This window comes from Moschus berezovskii, chromosome 3 (assembly GCF_049115385.1).
Source record: "Moschus berezovskii isolate FMDL1 chromosome 3, NW_MosBer_1.0, whole genome shotgun sequence".
Lineage (NCBI taxonomy): Eukaryota > Metazoa > Chordata > Mammalia > Artiodactyla > Moschidae > Moschus > Moschus berezovskii.
Window position 1 is genome coordinate 120,511,560 of NC_142462.1, and position 26,024 is coordinate 120,537,583.

The window sequence follows — 26,024 nt, forward strand, 5'->3', positions numbered from 1 at the left end:
TATTAATAGCTTCAGTTCAGTTCAGTTCAGTCGCTCAGTCGTGTCTGACTCTCCGCGACCCCATGAATCACAGCATGCCAGGCCTCCCTGTCCATCACCAACTCCCAGAGTTCACTCAAACTCATGTCCACAGAGTCGGTGATGACATCCAGCCATCTCATTCTCTGTCGTCCCCTTCTCCTCCTGCCCCCAACCTTTCCCAGCATCAGAGTCTTTTCCAGTGAGTCAACTTGTCGCATGAGGTGGCCAAAGTATTGGAGTTTCAGCTTTAGCATCAGTCCTTCCAATGAACACCCAGGATCGATCTCCCTTAGAATGGACTGGTTGGATCTCCTTGCGGTATAGGGACTCTCAAGAGTCTTCTCCAACACCACAGTTCAAAAGCATCAATTCTTCGGTGATCAGCTTTCTTCACAGTCCAACTCTCACATCCATACATGACCACGGGAAAAACCATAGCCTTGACTAGACGGACCTTTGTTGGCAAAGTTATGTCTCTGCTAATAAAAAGGAAAAGCACATTTTCTAGACCCTGTCCTCATGACAGTTCACAGTCTTATTAGGAAGTAAAATATTCATATTTGTTTTCATTAACAACAGTCAATCAATTCCTACACTGACTATAATTAAGCATTACAGTTCATGAGATGAGCCCTGGACTGTACAGAAAGCAGGATGTATTGATTAGAGAAGGTCTCCTTAAGAAAGGAAAATGGTCAGTGGTGCCTAAATAATAATTATTGTATTAACAATAAATATTCCACCTATTAATTAATATAGGGGCTTCCCTGATGGCTCAGTGGTAAAGAATCAGCCTGTCAATGCAGGAGATGTGAATTCAATCCCTAGGTGGGGAAGATCAGCTGGTGAATGTAACGGCAACCCACTTCCTGGAAAATCCCATGGACAGAGGAGCATGGCAGGCTACAGTCCATAGGGTCGCAAAGAGTGGGACACAACTGAGCACGCATAACCATTAATTAATATACCTATGATACCTATTTCCTAGACAGGGCTGCTGCTGCTGCTGCTAAGTCACTTCAGTCGTGTCCGACTCTGTGTGACCCCATAGACGAAAGCCCACCAGGCTCCCCCGTCCCTGGGATTCTCCAGGCAAGAACACTGCAGTGGGTTCCCATTTCCTTCTCCAATGTGTGAAAGTGAAAAGTGAAAGTGAAGTTGCTCAGTCGTGTCCGACCCTTAGTGACCCCACGGACTGCAGCCTACCAGGCTCCTCCATCCATGGGATTTTCCAGGCAATAGTACTAGAGAGGCTTGCCATTGCCTTCTCCGCTAGACAGGGCTAAATGAGATTAAATATCTTTGCCAAGGTTGTATAATTAGTGCTTGTTGAAGTCAGGATTTAAACTTAGACGCATTTGACTGGAGCCCCGTTTCTTAACACTTGTTCCTTCATAGTTAACTCTGACTGAGAAGTTTTACAAATTGAGAAAAAGGCCTGTAGAAAACCACAGGCAATCCCAGAAAGGGTAAACATAGGTTAAATATATTCCTTTGTCAGATTCGCCTGAGCAGAGAGCAAGGTTGATGTCAGCAAGTTGCTGAAACCTAATGAGATCTGTAAGGATTTCGGAAGGTTTTGCATGCTTAGATGGTGATCTGGGACACACTGTCAGAGATGTGGAAGAACTATTACACATTTAACTTAAAGTAATGTTTTAGGACTAGACTGACATTGGATTAAAAAACCATAATTGGGTGGGAAGTGAAGAGATATTTGGGTAGAGCAGTCAGTTAAGATGATTGTTATAAAACAGATATCAGATGTTAAGGAAAATGACAGGGGGGAAGATGGAAAACGTTTTTAATGGTAGATTGGCTGAATGGACTAATTGGAAAATCTAAGAATTTAAACCTTATATTCTGGGTGATTTGAACTATACGTAATAATTTTAATAATCTGAAGGAAGATTGTCAAAAGTTAATAAGACAGTTGGTTTCAGAGATTGTGCATTTAAGGCATTCTTTCTTTCTTTCCAGTTGTGTCCACCTCCTGATGTTAAAACATGTGATCAGTTCCGTCTACTTTATCCTGTCTTATCTGTTTTATTCTTTCTCGTAATAGCTCTGGCCATCTCACCATAGCCCTTTGGCATGTTTTGAGCTTCCCAGGTGGCTCAGAGGGAGAGAATCCATTTGCCAATGCAGGAGATGCAGGTTGATCCCTGGGTTGGGGGGATCCCCTGGAGGAGGAAATAGCAGTTCACTTCAGTATTCTTGTCTGGAAAATTCCATGGACGGAGGAGTCTGGTGGGCTACAGTCCATGGCGTCACAAAGAATCAGACATGACTGAGCATGCACGCAAATGGAAGTATAGCCTACCTGCTCTCATTACCTTCTGAATTACTTCCCTAAGTTTTGCTACAAGGAACCTTCTTTCTAAAACCTGTCTCAAAGTATATCATCTTTCTGCTCAAAGTGTAAAAAATATTTCTTCACTGTCTGTTATTGCCTTACTTTACTTGGTATGGCATTCAGAATTAGAGAAACCATAGTTTATTATCTTAATTTGATAATTGGGAGGCGGAAAGTGGCATATTAATAATTGCATGCTCAGTCACTCAGTCATGTCTGACTCTTTATGACCTCTCGGGTATGGCCCACCAGGCTCCTCTGTCCGTGTGATATTCCAGGCAAGAATACTGGAGTGGGTTGCCATTTCCTTCTCCAGGGGATCTTCCAGACCCAGGGATCAAAGCTTCATCTCCTGCATTGGCTGGTTTGTTCCTTACCACTGGGACAAAAGTGTGTGGCTGTGCTTAACACTCTAGCCACATTTTCTTACAGTTGTACTTCATGAATGAGCTATGGCTGAGTACTGAGTAAACAGCCCCTGCTCCAAAGATGCCTGAACTGTGCTGTTCACAGCTGTACTTCTTTTGCCTAATCTACTGCTCAACACATCCTATGGGCTCAATGACTATTTGCAGAAGGAAGAAAACAAGTGGAAAGCAAGCCCTGAGTAAATCACAGCGTTTCAGAACTGTTGTAGTGTGCTGTGTTTGCTGAAATGAGATAGAATTTCAGGTCTCGCATCTTTGGGAAGAAGAAACCAGGAGAGCCGGAGGGAGGCACCAAGAACCTGGCAGAGGGAAGTAGAAAGAGGCAGCCCCAGCGTCAGACCTCCTGCTTCATAACTTAAAAAGGGCAGATGCTGGGAGTGTTGAATTCAAGGACACTTTTCCAAAAGACTCCACTTATCAGTATATAGATTTTTACCAATTGTAATGATCTCAGGAGGCCTCGGCCTGCAACAGCTCAGAGTGGGGCTTGGGTTCCCAACCAGAGATTGAAGCCGGGTTGTGATGCTAAGAGCACCAGATCCTAGCCACTAGACCAGTGGTCAGTGACAAGGGCCCTGGCCCTTTGGCTTTGCAGAAAAGAATTTCCACAAAGACAGAAAACAGTGAAGCAAGTAAAGTATTTATTAAGAGGTAAAGAGTACAATATGTGGGCAGGTAGACACTCAGGCAGATTCAGAAGGCGAATCCTTGCAAGTCTGAATCACTTACATGGGGCATTTCTTCCAGGTTTCCCTTGGCCAGTCATTTTGATTTGCCTGGGTCACGGTCCGTATTTGCTGTATCTCAGGACCCTTCCATGTGTGTGCATGCATCTCTTAGCCAAGATGGAGCCTACTGCAAAGGCATATGGGTTGAGCACCCCTTGACTTTACTCACACTTTGACCTCTAAGGAGCCTTTTTGCACACGTGTGGTCAGGGAAGTCTCCTGACTTCAGGAATGAGAAATATGTGGTCTGGGCAGGGCCCAACCTCCTCGCTTAATTGCCCTGCTAGGAATTTCGTCCATACAGGATGAATCTCCAATGCTTTACCCTGTGTTGGGGTGAGGGGCCATCTACCTCCTGTCTCAGTAGTTCTTAGTTAAATACTGTCAAATCCCTCATAAAGTCAGTGTAGAGCTATTTTTAAAAAGTTTTCACAACAGTGTTTTAGAAGTTCCAGCTATAAAGAAGGTATGTTAGTGTCCATTCTGCGCTACTGAAACCAGGTGCATTCTCTGTGAGAAAAGAACATGTGCTGGGAGCAAGGGAACAAAAAGGAACATGATGAAAACCTACAACCTAATTACATAAATGTCATTTTTTTTTTTTTTTTTTTACAAAAACTAAATTTAATGTAATTAAAGCACTTGTAACAAAATGAAGCAGGGGCACTTCTTTCCTTTTTTCCTGCAATAAAGGAAGCTTAGCAATCACATGCTGTTTGTAGGAAATTTATACTAAATATGCAAAAATGCGTCTGTGTGTTTGTCTGTGTGTGTGTGTGGCGGGCGGGGCGCGGGGTGGTGCAGATTCTCTCTGATCTCTTAGCTGATAGACCGACGATGCAGTCAATATTCATGGCCTTTTAGTTAAGTCCCTTACAGTAAGGAGATATCTGTAAATAAGTATACACTAAATATTTTTCAATGCTCACGAGCACCTGTTTTAAGCAAACATTACATTTATTCAACAATTTATTAAATTGTTTTAGACCTTTTCCCAACTATAAAGCCATAGCAGGAACTTAATGTCTTTGTTAGGTCAGAAAGAATGCTTGTGGACTAAAAATCAAATTGTGAGTTTACTTGTAATAAAAAGAGGGCTCATTCTAACTTGAGGATATGCTCCTAATCAGCAGTTTGGTAGCATTTGGTCTGTAACTGGGGCATGGATCTGGGGAGGCCCTTTTCTGGGTGCTGAGCTCATGCAGGATATTTCTTTCCAGCCATCTATGAGCCCTCCTGTGAAGCATACAAACACCTGGGCCAGACCTCAAATTACTACTGGATAGATCCTGATGGCAGTGGACCGCTGGGGCCTCTGAAAGTTTACTGCAACATGACAGGTAACTATGCCCTATTTATGTTTCATGAAGATTGCTTTTCTATATGTTGAGAATGAATAGCACGATTGATGTGTTTTTTTTTTCTCCTGTGCTGTGTTCTTGTCAATACATGAATGAAGCTAAATACTGCTGGCTTTGTTAGGCTAAATGAAGTGTGGTTTGACACTGAGTTGTTTTATTTTTTTAAAGTCTACCTTCTGATTTGAACAGTTAATAATTAGCATTTTTAAAAAATCAGCATGTAGAGGACAAAGTATAAAGTGAAATTGAAGGGTTGAAGATCACAGAAAGAACTAGCCCATGAAGAAGCCACCAGAAGAACCTAGATGGGGAAGGTTGGTGTCAACTCTCAAACCACTCACACTGCACATGGGAGAGGAAACTCAGAGGCCACTCCAGGCCCTCCTCTACAGCAGAATGATTCAGTTATACGTATGCATCCTTTTCATATTCGGTGATGCTGACTCAATGGATATGGGCTTGAGTAAACTCCGGGAGTTAGTGATGGACAGGGAGGCTTGGCGTGCTGCAGTCCATGGGGTCGCAAAGAGTCTGACACGACTGAGCGACTGAACTGACCTGAACACCATAGGACCTTGTTTTCCCATTCTTTAAATTCCAGCTTGCATCTGCTAATCCCAAACTCCCAGTTCATCCCACCCTCAATGTCCTCCTACTTGGGAACCACAAGTCTGTGCTCCATGTCTGTGAGTCTTTTTCTGTTTTGTAGATAAGTTCATTTGTGCCATATTTTAGATTCCACATACAAGTGACATATGGTGTTTCTCTTTCTGACTTATTTCACTTAGTACGATAATCGTTAGGTCTGTCCGTGTTGCTGCAAGCGGCATTCTTTCATTCTTTTTGTGGTTGAGTAATATTCTATTCTCTATGTGTACTTTATCTTCTTTATCCATTCATCTGTCAATGGACATTTAGCTTGCTTCCATATCTTGGCTATTGTGAATAGTGCTGCTATGAGCATAGGGATGCATGTATCTTTTTGAATTATGGTTTTGTCCAGATATATGCCTAGGAATCAGATTGCTGGATCATATGGCAGCTCTATTTTTAGCATTTTGAGGAACTTCTATATTGTTTCCCATAGTGACTGCACTAATTTACATTCCCACAAACAGTGTAGGAGATCTTCCTTTTCTCCACACCCTCTCTAGCATTTGTTATTTGTAGATCTTTTTAACGATGGCCATTCTGACCAATGTGAGGTGGTCTCTGTATTATTTCATAAACTATATATAAAATCTACAGTATCTAAAAGATAAAATGCAGTTAAAATATGTAATGGACACAGAAACAAGAAAAAAAAAGTGAATATCTTCACAGACTTCGTGAAAAGGAAAAAGAATGTTTAAGTGTACCTTTAGGATCCTCTTTCTAGGTTTTGCCATTCGTATATTTACTATTTTGACAGAAATTGTGTCGTGTGAGAATAAATTGATATCGTAAATGCCTTCATGGTGTTCACAACTTATAATAAAAACAAGCACTAAAAAATGTAAACAAATATAAGTAACTTTTCTGCAGAGAAAAGTAATGGAATTGTGAAGAATGATTTATTTTGGATAGAACATTTAAAAAAATGAAAACCTCCCTAGGAAGCAACATTTTAGCCAAAATGCAGCATATGGATGAAGACAAGGCACTCAAAAAGGTGAGGAAGGAAGAGAAGCCCTGAAAATTCACACTCCAAGGCATGAAAAAGTCATTTTCTTCTAAGGAACTAAAACCCAAGTGACTGAAGCATAATAAGACTGTTGAGGCCCAAAATGAAGTGGAGGAGACAGGCAGGGGCAGAGCAGACCAGGCAGTGAGGATGGTGGCACTGGAGGGAAGCAAAGATTTTTATTCTTTCAATTATATTTCAATGTAGTCAGTGGGAAGCTATGGAAAGGTTTTAAATGGGGGAATGAGTGGGTCTCAAGTAAAACTACTGAGGCAGGAGGAAGATGGGCCCCCCAGGGTAAAGCAATCGGAGATTCATTCTCTATTGACAGAAACTCCAAAACAAGAATAGCAGGACAATTGAAGGAGGAGGACAGACCTGCTTAGACCACGTATCTCTCATTTCCGAAGTCAGGAGCCCTCCCCAACCACACATGCACAGCAAAGGCTCCTTGCAGGCCAAAGGGGAGTGATGTCAAGGGATGTTCTACCCAGATACCTCTTTGGTAGAGTCCAACTTGGCTAACAGATATGTGCGCACACATGGGAGGATCCTGAGATACACAAAATATGGACTACGAACCAGGCAAATCAAAATGATTGGCCAAAGGAAACCCAGAAGAAATGACCCATAAAAGTGATTCAAACTGCCATGAGGGTGTGACTCAGCAACTCTCTGACTGGGAACCCAAGCCTGGCTCCAAGCTGTTGCAAGCCGAGGCCACCCTAGATCAATACCAAGATCAATACCACTTTGAGTACCACGAATGACAGGCTGAAAGCACTGCAACCAGTTCTGAAGCTATAGTAAAGGTCCAGGGAAGAAAAGATGCTTCTTTGGACTTGGGTGGCGATGGTTTAAGTGATGAATAAGAGATGCATTTCAGATGTATTTTGAAGGTAGTATTGTCAGCAAAGACTCTGATGCTGCGAAGATTGAAGGCAAAAGAAGAGGGAGGAAGAGGATGAGATGGTTAGATAGCATCACTGATGGAATGGACGCAAATTTGAGCAAACTCCGGGAAATAGTGAAGGATTTGTGAAGGATGGGAGAAGGATGTTAAAGAGAGTTATTAAGAATAACTCATGAGTATATGGATTAAGTAACTCAGTGAATTATAGTGCCATTTTGGAGACATGTGAAATAAAGGAAAGAACAGATTTAGAGGAATTTCAAGAATTCAGTTTTGACCTATTTAAATATGAAGTGCTATATGCCATCTCAGTTGAGGTGCAAATTTTGCAGTTGAATAAGCCTTGAAAAGATATTTGGATTAGAGATACAAATGTGCTAATTGTTAGCATATGAATATATGAGAAATGATAATATCACTTAGAAGATTGTAAACTGGGAAAAGGCATCCCAAGAATGTAGTCCTAGGAACTCAGTAGATAGATCAGATTTCTAGTGATGAAATAGTCTTTGTGTCAAGAATGTAATAAGTGGAGGAAAAGTGTCTAAGAGAATTCTGGGGACAAACGGGTCATCCATGTGGATGTTGAATTGACTGTTTGGATCCTAAAGAATTTATAAAATAGATTGGGAGGATGGAGAGTGACTTTGAATCAGTGGAAATGTATATAATGACGGAGAAAGGCCCCATGGTCCTTCATGGTCCCCCCACCCTCCCTGCACCCCAACTCTTGTTTGTAAAAAAGCTTTACCTCCTATGCCTTCCCTTAGTTCCAAAGAGCAAATTTAATCAGAGAAATGACAAAATGTAGAAACAAAAGAAAATAGTCAAGCAAGACAAAATAAGAATAGTTTCAGTCCAGTCTCTCAGTCATGTCCAACTCTGCAACCCCATGGACTGCAGCATGCCAGGCCTCCCTATCCATCACCAACTCCCGGAGTTTATTCAAACTCATGTCCATTGAGTTGGCGATGCCATCCAACCATCTCATCCTCTGTCATCCCCTTCTCCTCCTGCCTTCAATCTTTCCCAGCATCAGGGTCTTTTCAAATGAGTCTGTTCTTCGCATCAGGTGGCCAAAGTATTGGAGTTTCAGCTTCAGCATCAGTCCTTCCAATGCATATTCAGGACTGATTTCCTTTAGAATGGACTGGTTGGATCTCCTTGCAGTCCAAGGGACTCTCAAGAGTCTTCTCCAACACCACAGTTCAAAAGCATCAATTCTTTGGCGCTCAGCTTTCTTTATAGTTTAGAATTAAAATAAAGCCAAGACCATTTAGTTCTTTTTCAAGGGCTATAGATAATATCCTCAGCCACCTCCTTGAGTTATTTTGCAAATACTAAAACCTCCACCAGATGGAAAAAACTTAACTGCATGCTGACCAGCTGTATCTATATCCCAGACAAGTTGTTACAAAAGGATGATAATTGAGATTCCCAAAACATCACTGTGTTAAGTCACTGTCGACCAATCAGAGAACTGTGCAGGAGCTGGTTATGCACCACACCCCTAATGTTGCCTTTAAACATTTCTTACCTGAAAGCCATTGAGGAATTCAGGTTTTTCTAACATAAGCTGCCCGTCCTCCTTTCTTGGTGCCTTGCAATAAACGCTGTACTTTCCTTCACTACAATCCAATGTCAGTAGACTGACTTTGCTACATATTCAGTGAGTGGATACGAGTTTGGTTTAGTAACAAACAGTTGAAATTTGGTACAAGGGAAAAGGAAGCAATTGATGATCCTGTATTTTTAAAGAATGGCTTTGGCAACTGGGAATAGGATGTTCCAAAGGAGACCCACACAATAAGACAGGAAAACAAATCAGAAAGTCATTGTTATAATTCAGGAGTTGAAACTGAGATTTAAGGTGGAGGCCACCAGGTAAAGGAGAGGACTTATTTGATAGATATTTAGAAAGTTGAGTTGACCAGACTGTGGCTGGTGAGATTGTAGTTGAAAGTGATTCCCAAGTTTCTGCCTTGGGAAATCCATACATTGGAGTCCAGAAGAGCAGGCATGGGTCAAGAAAAGGTGGGACCCTATGTTGCCTTCAGCAGCTGTAAATCAGCCTGTTAGAGCTGTGCTGTGGGCATACGCTATACAGATTCCCTAAAGACTTTGAGCCCAATTAATCTGTCTCAGTTTCCTTGTAAATAGAGTAGGAATTGGAATGAGTTGATCTCTACACTGCCTTCTATTCTTAAAATAAGAGAAAAATTCTATTATTGCTATGAAACATGAAAGAAAAATATCACTACTCACATAATTAGAGACAAAATCCTCTTGCCTCAAACAAGCTTGAATTTACTCATTTCTTGGCCACGTTTCACATAAATTGGCGCTCTTCATTTTTCATCATAAAGCAGTTCTTCTACCATGCAGTTCTCCTTTTGACTATCTGTACTGCAGTGCTTCACCACTTGGAAATTAGGGGGTGCCCTAAATGACACATCTCAAGTGCTCGGTTGTCACTGAGGAGAGAATGTATTCATTGAATCTTTTGTAGAAGAATCCATCATTCTGTCCAAGTCAAAGCCTGGTTTCCTTTTAAGATCTTATGGCGCATTATAAAATGTGGTCATTGGTATCCTCACCCTCCCTCTCAATTTCTATTCTCTCTCTGAAAATTTGTTGTCATAGATATAATTTTTAATGAATGTATATTATCATATATTTATAGTATTTACCTCTTTCATTTGAATACTTTTCTAACACTTCAGCTTCTTATTTCTATTTTCTTAAGATGCTTATCAACATTTTCTAGAAACCTTGAGTTTCTATATTTAAAGCTTCATTTAGTTCTCTCCTCCCAGTGATTAATAATATCATTAGTAAATAAAGCTAGATCCAGCCATTATCCTTGGAAAATTACTGCTTATCCTTAAATCAAAAACTGTGCTTTCCTCAATATTCTATCCTTAAATTCATCTTTATAACTCTCTTTGCATTCATATTTAATTTTTGAAAAATTAAGTAAACATCTGTGCTGTTTGATGTGATGTGTAAAGCCCAAGTAAGGAATGCCTCCTGCATTCTTCTTTGCACTACTGTTGTAGTTTTATCAAAAAACCATTAAGTTTGTTTACATAATTTGTGCTTTATAAAGCCCTGGGATTTAGCTGATCAAATTCTATTATCCTCTATAATGGTAAAAGCTGTTCATGTCTTTTTAATCTAATATTTATAGAGAGCTTGTTACTCAAGTTCCTAAGCACTTGCACTCAGTAATATAATTTTATTTATCATGTGCCTCTCAGAAGTTTCCATAGTGCAGTGTAGTGGGTGGCGGTGGCAATGGGCTATTGAGGGGGGACTCTTGGGTTCTAGTAGAAAAAATCATGAACCTACCCCACACTTCTTATTGACATCACCCCCCACCTACCCCTCAGCAAAGCAAAGCAGTTCCTTCTCTATTTTCTGCTTTCAACAGCACCAATTAATTATATCATAGTTTTCATGGGTCAAGACTCTGGCACAGGTTAGCTCGGTTGACTGCTCAGGGTCTCACAGGTTGAAATGAGTCAGCAGGGCTGTGATCTCATCTGAGGCTTGTCATCCTCTTCCACGTTTGTTCAGGTTGCTGACAGAATTCAATTCCTTCAGATTTTAAGACAGAGGGTCCCATTTTCTTGTTGCCCATTTGGCTGTGGCTTGCTCCTAGAGGATGCTCCCAGCCATGCATCCTTCTCATGTCATGGCAATGGGAGAATCTCTGACCTCTAGACTCGCTTTCAAGAGTGCACGTGATTAGGCCATGCCTTGGAATCACCCAGTATAATATCCGGTTCAATTAACTCAAGTCAGCTAGGGCCTTACTGACACCAGCAAAATCTCCTCACCTCTTTTGTTTGTTTTGCTTTGTGTTTTGTACCAGCTAGTCATTTCATTTTATTGAAGGATAATTGCTTTACAATGTTGTGTTAGTTTCTGCTGTACAATGAAGTGAATCAGCAATATGTATACATATATCCCCTCCCTCTCGAGCCACCTCCCCACCCTACTCAGCTAGGTCATCATAGAGCCTAGAGCACCTTTGCTGTATAGGGGAACATAATCGCAGTAGTGATAACCCATCGCATATATACATTTCTCACCCACAGTCAAGGAATAGGATCAGGGAGTATACACCAGGGTTTGGGAATACTGGGGGAATACTTTATACTCTTTTTCCTGCCCTGTACACTGTTCATAATTCCAGCTACATATAGTCTTACCTATTGAGTAACAGTACCACATTTAATTTGTAAAAAATTAAGATTTATTATTTATTACTTGTGGTTTTTATCATATTGTTCAAAATAGGAAAACTTGAAAATATAGATAAGCAAAAATAAAAATTGCTTACCAGCTGATATTAGAATTACTAACAGGTTAGGTGATGTGTGATAACATTTTATATTTTATGCTTATAGTTATATATATAGTATTGAGGGGAAACTAAATGCTGAGCACTGTTCTAAGTGGATCAGACACACTGACTCATCTAATAATTCACAAGAACTCCATGGAATATATAATATTACTCTTGTTCCCATTTTTGGGTGAGGAGACTGAAGCTCACAGAAATTAAGTCCTAAGTTGCTCATCTAGTGGGTTATGGAGACTGACTTCCATGTGATCTGGAGCCAGAGTTCATAGCTGCTGCGTGTGTGCACGTGTGTGTACATGCATGATGTATGTGTGTGAATGCCCGAGTGTGTGTGTTACTTATCCTCATGGCCAGATGTGTGCATACTCCTCATTTTGGATTCTGTAGTCTGATTTAAATGTGATTTCTGAAATGAGCATCTCTTATTCATGTCTTTTCATTATCGTTAAAACTTCCTTATATAACTCTAATTCATTATCTGTGGTAGGACAGCATTTTTGCCATAAACTATTTACTTCTTAATTGTCCCACTGATGCCTTGGGGTTTTTAATCAGAGAACACATTTAAATGAAATCAGTTTATAAGCCATTAAGCAATTATTATCAATTTTAGCTCTTAATTCAGCCAGGAGTATTTTATCTAATACAAATTTCTGAGAGCTTTTATAGAATAGCTTTTGTGTTTCTTGTGTATGTGGGTTAATTATTCCTTAGGTTTTAAGCCTGACTTTGTTTTATTGTTATAGAGTTGCTATACATTGCTGTGTCAGTTTCTGCGGTACAGCAAAGTGAATCAGCCGTACATATACAAGGAAAGCTACTCAGTGCTCTGTGGTGACCTAAATGGGAAGGAGATCCAAAAAAGAGGAGATATATATGCCCGAGTTTTAGGACTATTGAAATCCTGTTCCCAATGTCTAGTTACTTTTTCCGTGTAAAACCTTAAACTGAATCTAACAAAATCTGGCTTGAGAAGGTGGTGAGATTGAATGGACTGTGTTGGGTGTCATCGGTAATATTTAATATGATTGCAGCACCTCATTCCCTGTTCTTGCAAGGAAACTGGCCAGAAATGAGGGGACAGACAGCTTTCTTCTTCTCTTCGAAAACTTATTAACATCTGCAGGCCCGGCAGGACTATCCTGCTGCCCCTTCACGTTCCTGGAGTGTCATGCACTGTCTCTCTGATGTATCCACATTTTAAAGTATAAGCCTCAAAACACTGCCTTCTTCCATTTTATTCCCTCCACTCATTTTTTATTTCCCATCAAAGGCACTTGCCCTCCTCTTTCTGTCTCCTAACCTAGTCCACTTCCTCTGCTGTTAACATTAACCGTAGAACAGTTCTCTGTCTTCTTTCACATCATCGCCTTTTCGTAGACTTCTCACAAGCTGTCTTTGTTATAAACCTTTGCAATCACTCAGCAACTCCTGCTTCATGCGCTCAGCTAGTTCAGTTCCTCACAATCAGTGTAAATCTTTGAATTCAATTCTGTTCCTACAGCTTCAATTGAAAATCTAGGAACCAGCTCAGTGATCAAAGGCCGCCTGAAAGGAGAGCTCGTCTCTGTTACTGATTACCCACCCGCTCAAGACTCCCATTCAGATTCACACTCCTATTCCACGGATGACTTCTACCTGCCAAGGTTCCTTTGAAATCTCTTCATTGTGTGTCAGTCACAGTGATAGGTTAATACTATAAACGTCCTCAAGTGGTTTTCGAACTTTAAATCAAGGAAGGGAGAGGGGAGCTACAGGAGGTCTGGTGAAGCCCACACCGTCGGACAGGCCCCAGGAAGGGAAGGCAGGACACCACATGAAACCAAGACGGAGTGGTCTTAGATCTAGAACAGGCAGCTCAGCCACCTACCTCTGAGCCTCCAAAATGGTACCCCAGGTGCAAATGCCCCCACCTTCAAACTTTTTTACACACCTGCCTAAACAGTATTTTAAACACACTGCCTTTTTGGTGCTTTTTTTTTTAAATTGTTATTGTTATTTTTATTGGAGGCTAATTATTTTACAATATTATGTTGGTTGAAAGTACCGCCTTGGTTGTGCAATTTCAAAACCTGCTCAAAAACGGAGAATGGCATCACACTGTCTATGACGATGGACTACTGTTTGGCTTCCTCTGTCATTTGAGGTCTGAAACGCTGGTCTAGTCTACAGATATCAGCTTTTACATCTGGCAGGTGGAAAGAAAAAAAGAAAAGCCTTTGAGAAATCCAGTTAAATCAGTTTAAAGTGCAAGAATAACCTCACACTTACTAGGAATTCCTCCCTTCTGCCTAAACTTAAAGCCACTATGCCTGAGCTCCTATCTTTCCAATCCCTAGGTTTTCCAGGTTGCTGAGTCACCTTTCATTCTTTCTCAGTAAATCAATTTTCATTTCAAAAGATTCCTGGCAATTTTAGCAAGAGAATCTCATGTAGCAACTGGTCTGTCTTTTGATCTTTCCTCTTAGTCTAATTGATGCAACTGAGAAACTTAAATAATAAACTATACCTACTATGACATGGTGCCTAAACTGGCAAATATTGGAGTCCTGTTTCTGGGAGTGATTTAAGCAGAAGCCCTAAATCTCGTCATGCCCAAAGTAAGTGACAGCCACATGACAGCATTTGTCTCATTTATGACAAGTGAGAAAATAACTCTGAAAGAAGGTAAACCTGTGAATGAAGTTGTCAGAAATCTTCTAATGGTATTTATGGACAGAGGGGTCATTAGGGCTGAGCCTCCCCTCACATAATCATTAACCTCATATCCTGTTTCTACTCATATTTTTGAACAAAATCAGCATTGAAAAATAAGACTATATAAGAACTTCCTAGATCCGCATCGTGATCATCACTGCAGTTATTCCTTTTTTTGATGTACGTGTATGTTCAGGCACTTCAGTTGTGTCCACCTCTTTGTGGCCCTTTGGGCTGTAGCCTACCAGGCTCCTCTGTCCATCGAATTTTCTAGGCAAGAATACTGGAGTGGGTTGTCATTTCCAGGAGATCGTCCCAACTCAGGGATCAAACCTGCAACTCTTGCCTCTCCTGCATCGGCAGGAGGATTCTTTACCACTGGAGTCACCTGGGAAGCCCTTTTTGTGTATAAATATGTATAATTTATTTTCTCTTCACTGGAACCATATTTGCCCCTTCCATTTCTAAGCTCACTTGGTTTACCTATAGATGTCAGGGCTGAGAGATGGTAGCGTACTTTTGACAGGTGAATGAATGCACTAACTCAGAGGCCCCCAACCTTTTGGGAACCAGGGACCGGTTTCACAAAAGCCAATTTTCCACAAACAGAGTAGTGGGGAGGGTTTGGGGATGATTCAAGTGCATTACATTTATTGTGCACTTTATTTCTACTATTATTACATCAGTGCCATCTCATCAGGTGTTGGATCTTGAATTTTATTGGTGCATTATCACTGCAAGCCAAGTACAGAGTAGAATCCAACATATTGTGCTCTCAGTATTTAAAAGACTATAAAATAATAGAGGATGTCTTGCTGATGTTTCCCATTGCTCCAATCCAAACTGCTTGCTCTCTCTAACTGGGGCTTCCTATCATCATGAAATCTCCCCTCACCCACCTGTGTTTATTCGTCCAACAATTTCCTTATCTCCCACTATGTCAGACCTCAGGCTTCCCATTTCCTATGTCTTTTTCATGTTAATTTACACCCTCCTTTGGGGGTAGCACATTCTCTGACAGTTTCTCGATCCTTTACTACAACCTATCCTTCTCCCTAGAAATTAGAAGAACTTTCTTTTACTCCCCACTATTCTGAAATTTCACGACAAGCATTAGAATAGGTCTGTTTTCATCCTCGGCTAGGTGCTTACTTTCCCACTGGCAACTCCTCAAATTCCTTTCATGATTGATTTCTCTGTTTTCTCCTTTTAGAATGATTTTCATCCTGGTTTTAAATCAAAAAGCTCCTTTTTTTGTTCTTTGTAAGTTCCATTTTAATAGCATACTGTTCTTCATATCTGCAGACTCTTTATTGTATCTTAAGGATGATAACATTTTTTCCTTTCCCTCATTTTTTATGAATTCCTTTATTCTGCTCATTTTCTCTCCTTTTTGTGTGTCCTGGAATCTCCTCAGTTACCTGCAGATTCCTAATAATTACTAGCTATGTGTTTATTGTTAAGAGTTAGAGGGTCTTATTGATTTTGAACTTCACTCTTGGTTATAGCATCACTGTCTCAATGGACATGAGTTTGAGCAAAATCTGGGAGATGGTGAAGGACAGGGAAGCCTGCCAAGCTGCAGTCCATGGGGTCACAAAGAGTCAGACGCGACTTAGCAACTGAACAACAACTTGTTTAGAGTGGCCGTGTGTCCTGTATGCTCAATATAATCCCATCTTAATTTTTTTGCCCTGATATAGCTAATAGCTCTCCCTTTTACTTTCAATACTGTCCTAGTTTGAATATGTTTATGCATTTATCATATATATTTATGAATGTATATGTATGCATAAATATACTCTGGCTTTACTGGAGTTTTAGGAGGGAAAAAGTTAGATGCCAGTCTTTATTCAACGTCTCAACCAGGAATTCTCATATTCATTTGTAATTCTCTGATTTAATGCCTTAGAACCAAATAGTTTTTTAAACACGTTTTTAAATTAAAATGTTCAAATTTTAATATCTATTAAAAATTAAAAAGCAGAGACATTACTTTGCCAACAAAGGTCCGTCTAGTCAAGGCTATGGTTTTTCCCGTGGTCATGTATGGATGTGAGAGTTGGACTGTGAAGAAAGCTGATCACCCAAGAATTGATGCTTTTGAACTGTGGTGTTGGAGAAGACTCTTGAGAGTCCCTTGGACTGCAAGGAGATCCAACCAGTACATTCTGGAGGAGATCAATCCTGGGTGTTCTTTGGAAGGACTGATGCTAAAGCTGAAACTGCAATACTTTGGCCACCTCATGCGATGAGTTGACTCACTGGAAAAGACTCTGATGCTGGGAGGGATTGGGGGCGGGAGGAGAAGGGGACGACAGAGGATGAGATGGCTGGATGGCATCACCCACTCGATGGACATGAGTTTGAGTGAACTCCGGGAGTTGGTGATGGACAGGGGGCCCTGGCATGCTGTGGTTCGTGGGGTCGCGGAGAGTCGGAGACGACTAAGCAACTGAACTGAACTGAACTGACTGAATATTTACTTATTTGTTTAAAAGATGTCGTTATTTTAAACTGTCTATTGTTGACTCTCTGTAAGAATGTGATAGACGCCTTCATCTATTATAGTATCCTATTCATTTCATCTGCTCCTCACCATAACCTGGGGAGGCATTGTTATTCCAGTTTTGAAGCCAGGTGAACTGAGACACAAACAGGTTTTAAAATTTTCCAAGCAGCTAATGAGTGTTTAAACATCTTATCATCCGTGGGTGCATCTATAGTACAGTTTACAAAAAGCTGTTTGCATAAAGAATATAGGTTTGAATTAGACCAACAATGAGAGAATGAGAAGCTTCCTTATCTTTTAGTGGCATAAACGTATCACTTTTTTCTTTTTAATAATGTGAAACATTCTAGAAACCCTTGGTTCTTTTAACTAAAATAATATAAATTATTATTGCTATTCTTATTTAAACATTTTCTTCCCCTTTCCTGATTAACTAGCATCTAGGATGTGAGATGGGGTGTCTATATTGTTCACTCCTGAATCCAGCAGTGTCTGGTATATAGTTGGCACTAAGATGCATTGTTCCAAATAGACCCGTGCCACTCTGGCTTTTTAGTAGGTATAAGTAGCTACCATTAGTAAGAGATAGATGAGTATGTCTGGGGTTTCTCAGCTAGCACTAGTGGTAAAGAACCAGCCCACTAATGCAGGAGACATAAGAGATGTGAGTTTGATCCCTGGTCAGGAAGATCCCTGGAGGAGGGGACGGGAACCCACCCCAATATTCTTGCTGGGAGAATCCCATGGACAGAGGACCCTTGTGGATTAGAGTTCATAGGGTCACAAAGAATCAGACACAACTGAAGTGACTTAGCAGGCACTCATGAGTAGGTCGAAGTAACTTCTCAATCAGTCTTAGTTCTATGTAAGACACAGTGTGAGACAAAAGTCTGCCTCACCTCCAATCAGAAGGCAAATGCTTATTGGCAGCAGGCTCGGAAGCCGCCCTTACAACCTGCTCTTTAAAGTTGGAAGTCCAAGCTCTCTATCCCACTAGTGTTTTCAGCTGTTCCTTGTGTGGATGCTTCTCTCACAGAAAACATGGAAAATTCTAGAAGCAAGATTGAGTTTACTTTATAACTGGAATCAACCAGAATCCTCTGATTCAACTGATGAAAAGAACTGTTTAAGAACCCAACGTTGGTCCTGTGAAAAGTAAAAGATAAGGGGCTTTCTAGAAGACGGTGACAGAGGATGAGACGGTTGGAGAGTGTCAACAATGGCCTTGAGTTTGAGCAAACCTCAGGAGACAGTGAAGAACAGGGACACCCGGCATGCTGCAGTCCATGGCGTCGCAAGGAGCTGGACACGACCTAGTGACTGAACAACAGCAGCCGTCTCCCTAGATTCTTATCCTTCTGATGCAAGAGTCGGGAGGAGTCTCTGTTTTAGCCAACCAATTTAGGTGAACCTCAGTAATCTCACCAATAAAAATGCATCCCCCAAATCATAACTAAAATTAAATTACTTTATGGTAATTAATAAAGCATGAAGTACTAAGCAGTGATAAATGCAACATATACATTTGTATCCACTTCTGAAATCTTGATTTTTTTTGAAATGCTCACCAACCACCTATGATGTATGTGTTTTTGCTTTGAGCAATCCTATGCCAATGCTTGGGTATAAACTATCTAATACACATGCAATTATATCAAACTGTCTTTGTGGACCACAAAACATGTGAATAACCATCCAGGCCACCTTCCAAAAATTTGTCAAAGAAAGTTCATCAACATAAGGTATAAATTTGGGAAAAACTTGCCAAAGATGGTTACTTTAACATTGTTCATATACTGGCTAAATGTAAATAAAGCACAGCATTATGTCCTCAGAATAGTTATCATCAGCGATGTTCCTATGCTCATTCATCATAACCCTGGACCACTCCTTCTGGTTATTAACTGCAGTTCTAGGACAACATGGACACCATTTTCTTTTACATTTTGTTTTGTTCCTTTCTTTCTTTCTTATGTCCTTATTTCCACAGCCTCCCCTACAATGTTCTCCTTTGGATAGAAGACAAGAGATTTGACATGACTTTAACATATTAATGTAATGTTACCTCTCCCAATGGTATTTCCATTTCAAAGAGAATAGCAAGCGGAATCAAAATATCAAGAAGGTATTTTCAAACAGAGCATTTTCAAATGTTCCCTAAGATATTCCTGCCTGTGCATACAGAAAACAATAGCCCAAATGATTTTTAAAGACCTTCCGTGTGAAGTTTTTGTTTGAGAGCCGGCAAGCCCTATTTCTATTACTAATTACTCTTACCTTTGCTTCAACATCTATTTTACATCAGGTTGCTATTATTTCCTATATTCCACAAAAAAATGCTAGAGGAAGATGAGATCAAAGACAAAAAATCAAATTAAATATTACATGGAAACAAAATATAAAGGAACGTACTGTGCAATAGAATAATTACTCTCTCAGGGAAGAGAATCATCTATTATCTATCATAGTTCCACCACCACTACTCTCTCTGACTTCTGTCTTCCCTTTGAAAATTCTAGATGCTATTTATTGAAAGATTCAGTATCCCCATATACAATATTCATTTTTAATACTTGAAATCCTAACCTCCAACCCTATGTGAAAGTGAAATCCTGTGACTCTCAGGCAACATTTGACTACTTCCTCTGTATGGCAACACATTGTCAGTTTGTGTGTACTTAGAGGTGCCATCACTTCATGGCAAATAGATGGGGAAACGATGGAAACAGTAACAGAATTTATTTTTTTGGACTCCAAAATCACTGCAGATGGTGCCAACAAACGCCCGTCTAGTCAAAGCTCTGGTTTTTCCAGTGGTCATGTATGGATGTGAGCATTGGACTAGAAAGAAAGCTGAGCACTGAAGAATTGATGCTTTTGAACTGTGGTGTTGGAGAAGACTCTTGAGAGTCCCTTGGACTTCAGGGAGATCAAACCAATCAATCCTAAAGGAAATCAGTCCTGAATATTCATTGGAAGGACTGATGCTAAAGCTGAAACTCCAATACTTTGGCCACCTGATGCGAAGAACTGATTCCCTAGGAAAGACCCTGATGCAGGGAAAGATTGAAGGCAGGAGGAGAAGGGGATGACAGAGGATGAGATGGTTGGATGGCATCACCGACTCGATGGAAATGAATTTGAACAAGCTCCGGGAGTTGGTAATGGACAGGGAGGCCTGGTGTGCTGCAGTCCATGGGGTTGCAAGGAGTCAGACATGACTGGGCGACTGAACTGAAGAATCCTGAATGCTTAGAATCTTCTGTGAATGCTGGAATGTTGTCATCATGTTGCCTGTCTGCACAATACAGTTTTGGTTGTCAGTAATTACAATCCTGTTTAGATATTTTGGGGCAGTAGTGGAAAGTAAAGGGGATAATAGTTTTTGTTACTTAAAAGAGGAAGATAGAAGTTGTATTTCGAAGAGATTTACTCTTATAGCCAGTGATATTTCTTTTTTCCATTTCAAACCCTGAGCAGAAACCTTATGAAAACATCTGGATGGACTATTATGGCCCCACTGAGCACCTGACTGTGTTGCAGTGCCATTAAAATGAATTTTCGGTGCCTGTTCAATCTATCTTCAGCTTTATAGGCATGGCTTTATTTGTATTGATCACTCTTTCTTTCATGGAAGCATAATAAAGGAAAGAAAACAATATCCAAAGAGGTCAACTTGCTCAGGCTTTCATTTCCCTTATTCCTATATTATGGTGTTTTTATAGACCGCAAATCTATTGAAGATGTTCCCAGAGGATAATAATCTTGTTTTAAACGGGGCATTAATTTTCTGTGTCATAGTAGGAAATTATTTAGTATATAAATTACTCCTAAAAGAAAATTACTCTTAAAATTGTATAAGCAATGGAAGTATCAACCTTCCTTTACAAAAGAAATCATTTCTTTATATTATAAGATTGTTTCCAACACAAATGTAATTCTTCCACCATTTACCTTTACTAAACTTGTTTCTGTGTGTGCTCAGTCTTATCTGACTCTCTGTGACTCCATGGGTTATAGACTGCCAGGTTCCTCTGTCCATGGAATTTTCCAGGCAAGAATACTGGAGTGGGTTGCCAATTCCTCCTCCAGGGTATCTTTCCAACCCAGAGATTGAACCTAGGTCTCTTACATCTCCTACATTGGCAGGCTGGTTCTTGGAAAACACTAATCATGTGACCTTTACATTAAGTTCAACTATATAGCTGAAGTTATTTAAGAATACTAATACCTTTCGTAAATATGCAGAAAAAAATAAATTCTGAAATATTCTTACAAAGCAGTCTCTTTTCGCATAATCTTTAAATTGACACCTGGACTTCTCAGTTACTTTGGTATTTAGTAGATCGTTAATTGACATGATTCCAAATCTCTTTCTAATTCTGGTAATTATTTTTTTTAAGCTAATGAATTCTATGATTTGATTAGCAGCAACTTTAAGGATTTGTTGTGTAGTTGCTAAGCCATGTCCGACTCTTTGAGATATCAGATATTAACAGAGTGAGAATCACTATCCAGTCTTATCAAATATCTGTCTACTGTTCTATACTTTCCCCTGGGTAAAAGTTTTAGAATTTTAATGTGTTTACCTAAGTTTATACAATTGTTTGTTTATTTATGTAACTAATATTTCTTAATACAGATAATGTGCCAGGCACCAAGGGCACAGTAGTAACCATACTAAACATGACATCTGTTTGTGTGGAGTTTCCGTTCTGTTCTGTCGCTCAGTCGTGTCCGACTCTTTGCGACCCCGTGGACTGTAGCCTACCAGGCTTCTCCGTCCATGGGATTCTCCAGGCAAGAATACTGGAGTGTGGAGCTTAAAACGCTATAAATGTCTATCCAGTTATTTTAAATAATCCAACATGTATTATATTTGTACTCAAGTCACTGTTATTAGACATTGGATTATTGAAATGAGAAGTTATAAAGTGCTATTTATACCGATTTTTGATAGATGTCATTCTATATATAAATAATCTATTATCTTATAATAAAAGTCTATCTGTAAATGAATCATTTATCATTTTAAGTCAGCATTTCCCAAACTTTTCTGATTTGTATACCATCTTCATGCGTTTTGCAAAGCCCACAGACAACCAATTATTCAGTTGGTCAAAAAGTTCATTATGGAAAAAACTTAAATGAAGGTTTTGGCCAACCAAATACTTAATAAATATTTTTCTTTAAATCAACTCATTTTCTTTTAGTGTATTCTCATCAAAAATAGTAATATCCATAAAATTTTGTCTTTAGCGCACTTGATGTTTCTCTCCTAATGGGCTGTTTAAATATTATTTTGCAGACATGCAAATGATATAGTCAGATAGAGTATTCCTCAGAGTTTCCGTGGTGCACACTCTTTTGGAATTTCTGGTTTAATTAAACCCTTGTACCTATTTAATATTTCTTTTTGGGAAACTGTTAGCTTACATGACCTTGGCCCAAGAATTGTAACTAGCACAATTCATAAACTTTCAAAATCTACCTAAATTTCAGGAAGCATTCAGTAAGAGAACTTTATTTTAAAATATGTAATTACATAGTAAATAATTAACTGGGATCTTAATCTGCTATTCTGCTAGCAGTTCATGCATGTTGACCCATGTGATTTTTATTGCCCACATCTGACCTTCCAACATCTTCCTTCTGTCCTTCCAACTGTAAGGGTGATTAAAATTGGGTGTGCTTGCTCGTAGAATGAACCCAAATAATAATACTTTGAATACTTCCTGAAAGCATTGTATATTGCTGTCTCTTTTTCAATCAGCTTGCAAAATTATTTTGCTTATATTATTTATATTACTTATTTATCGATTATCCTAGTCATTTAGTACCCACATTTTGAGCATGTAAACAACAACAATTAGAAAGTGCTAACAAACATTTAGCAAGGTCCGTCTAGTCCAGGCTATGGTTTTCCCAGTGGTCATGTATGGATGTGAGAGCTGGACTACAAAGAAAGCTGAGCGCTGAAGAATTGATGCTTTTGAACTGTGGTGATGGAGAAGACTCTTGAGGGTCCCTTGGACTGCAAGGAGATCCAACCAGTCCATTCTAAAGGAGATCAGTCCTGGGTGTTGATTGGAAGGACTGATGCTAAAGCTGAAACTCCAATACTTTGGCCACCTCATGCGAAGAGCTGACTCACTGGAAAAGACTCTGATGCTGGGAGGGATTGGGGGCAGGAGGAGAAGGGGACGACAGAGGATGAGATGGCTGGATGGCATCACCGACTCAATGGACATGAGTTTGAGTAAGCTCCGGGAGTCTGTGATGCACAGGGGGGCCTGGGGTGCTACAGTCCATGGGGTCACAAAGAGTCGGACACGACTGAGCGATTGAATTGAACAGAGCTGGATACTTAGCAAACCCTTACTACGTGCTGGAATTGTGCTCTACATGCGCTAACTCGCATGAGTTAGGTCGTTTTATAATCCACTTTTATGTGTGAGACAACTAAGGCAAAGTCAGTTAACTAGCTTAAATTCAAAATAGTTAAGTGGAATCTTGGAAACCAGGTTAGTGTGACTTTGGAGGCCACCATCTTTGTCATTTCATTGTAGCATCCAGTTTTTCCTGGTGCCATGCTAGAGGGATAAGACACTATATAAATGCATAAGACTCAAATCATACCTTTAATAAGTCTTCAGTTTACTTGGAAAGTGAGAAGTAAAAATATTATTCAGTAGATTCATATCTGAATAATGTTTTCCTACTTTCAAATTTTAAGGCTGCTTTCATGAGAGAAAGATTCATAATTGTTGATAGACATATGATCCATTCTGTGGAGATATTTTCAGTCAAAACATTCCACATTGCTTTGCACAGTAGCAGAATCAGTGAAATGTTTGTAGTTTGATATTTTCATTTTTACTCCTGGAAATAAGGCAACCTAAGGCCCCTGGTCAACAGAGACAAAAGCCCTTAAAAGTCAAGTTACGGCAGGTCAAAGTGAATAGAACTCTCCTGGCAAAGACATTATGACTAACATCTGGTGATTTTCCCTTATCATCCAAATCCGCTAAATAATCACTCATTCTAATTCCAGGGCAACTCAGTCATAACAATGTGTTCAGCTCAGTTATCTGGGATAAAACAACCACAAAAAGGTTTCTAGAATATGAGTGCTATAAAATCATACATTATATATAAAACAAAGAGCTTATACATAGTAGGAACTTATTAAATAAACATTCCTGATTGATTTCAAAGTACATAGTCACAAAGTACAGCTATTTGAACATGTAAATAACATGAGTTATGGACTATGACATGAAAGTATGTGTGAGGCAACTAAGGCAAAGTTAGCTAGCTAGCCTAAATTCAAAATAGTTAAGGTTTTGAAAGGTTGGGGGCGGGAGGAGAAGGGGACGACAGAGAATGAGATGGCTGGATGGCATCACCGACTCTGTGGACATGAGTTTGAGTGTACTCCGGGTGTTGGTGATGGATAGGGAGGCCTGGCGTGCTGTGATTCATGGGGTCGCGGAGAGTCGGACACAACTGAGTGACTGAACTGAACTGAACTGAACTGTGTATAAGAGATGAGCTAAGAGATTTTAGGAGAAAAAGTAAGATAGAAACAATTTTGTAGCTTATGAGAAACTTAGAAGTTTATTGAAATTCTTTGCTAATAGACTTGGTACTTTTACAGAATTGTTATAATAGCTTCAATTTCCAAACAAGTGAGTGCATATAATTGACAGCTAGCCATAATAATGAGAGTTGTGGTGCCACAAATTAGCTTTGTAGCCTCCATTCTTCATCCAAACAGGTTTACCCTGGCACTTGTAGATTGCATGTTCTTATTGCAGGTGACATTGGGAGATTACATTAAGTTGGTTATCGATCATACTGTATGGGTTCACTTTACTAAAATGTAATCTATTTCTACAAACCTAAATTTGACAGAGTATACCATTTTGATGCCATTATAGTCTCAGCAAGAAATAGAGGTGGACTGAGGCCCCAAGTCTTGGGTATTTCAAATGCAACCTATGGTGTTATTTAGAAGTATCAAATTAAATGATACACATGAAAATGTTTTTATACATTAATATATATATATATATATGAAATGACTATACTTTGAAAAGTACAAAACAAGTGCCATTCAACATCTAGTCTCTACAAGACTCTCTCTGGAAACTCTTACAATGAATAAGTCATTCTCTCCATGGATTTAAGAGTAAAGGAAGCCTCTGTGAAAATAGTGATTTTTATGTGATAAAAATTTTTATCATATAAAAATCACAATAGAAGAAAAAGAAAAGCTTATAGTTCTTCCTTCTGGCCTCCCTTATTAATTGTATTAGCTTATTTTCATATTATCCATTATAGGACACGAGTTTTTCTGGACACATTCTTTCTGATTTCAGCCTTATCCCACCCTGAGTCAGCCACACATACAAAAGTAACTGTCCCTGAAGCTACCAATACTAATCTGGACTTTATGCAAGACAATTTTCACTTCCATTTAACTACTGCCTCTAATCCCCACAGCCTATTTAATCGCTATTGCTATTGCCTATCTTTTTGCTCAAAAAATTGGTATGTAGGCCAAAGAAAAAAAGGATGCATTTGTGTGTTCCTGGAAATCGAACAAGCAAACACCCAGGTTATATTCATGACATTGTGGTTGTATTTTTATTGTCTAGAGAGATCATTGTTGAATAAGAGGTGGCAAAATCATAGAATGACCCATATCTAAAACTCAGTAGATGGATGTTTAAAACTAAAACATCAATTAGTTTAATTTCTAATGAGAAATAATTATACTGAAACCTGATACTCAAAAACCTGATATTCAATACATTTTGAGTTTTATCTTCTCCCTTATTGGCAATCCTACATAATCAGGCAATGTGGAGGCTTGGGCTCAATATAAAAAGGAATTACATAGATCACTTGAAGTGATGACCTCAGGCTAAGCCTGTGGGCTGCATTATTTTGCTTCTTTGTTGACTG

At 39.5% G+C, this 26,024-nt stretch overlaps 1 protein-coding gene across 1 annotated transcript in view; it reads left to right on the forward strand.

The window, feature by feature from the left end:
- CNTNAP2 (contactin associated protein 2) overlaps nt 1-26,024 on the forward strand; it is a 1,655,962-nt gene that overhangs the window by 829,480 nt on the left and 800,458 nt on the right. The window contains exon 12 of the mRNA XM_055420199.2: nt 4,754-4,873. Coding sequence (XP_055276174.2) covers nt 4,754-4,873 — 120 coding nt within the window. The remainder of the gene's footprint in view (nt 1-4,753; nt 4,874-26,024) is intronic.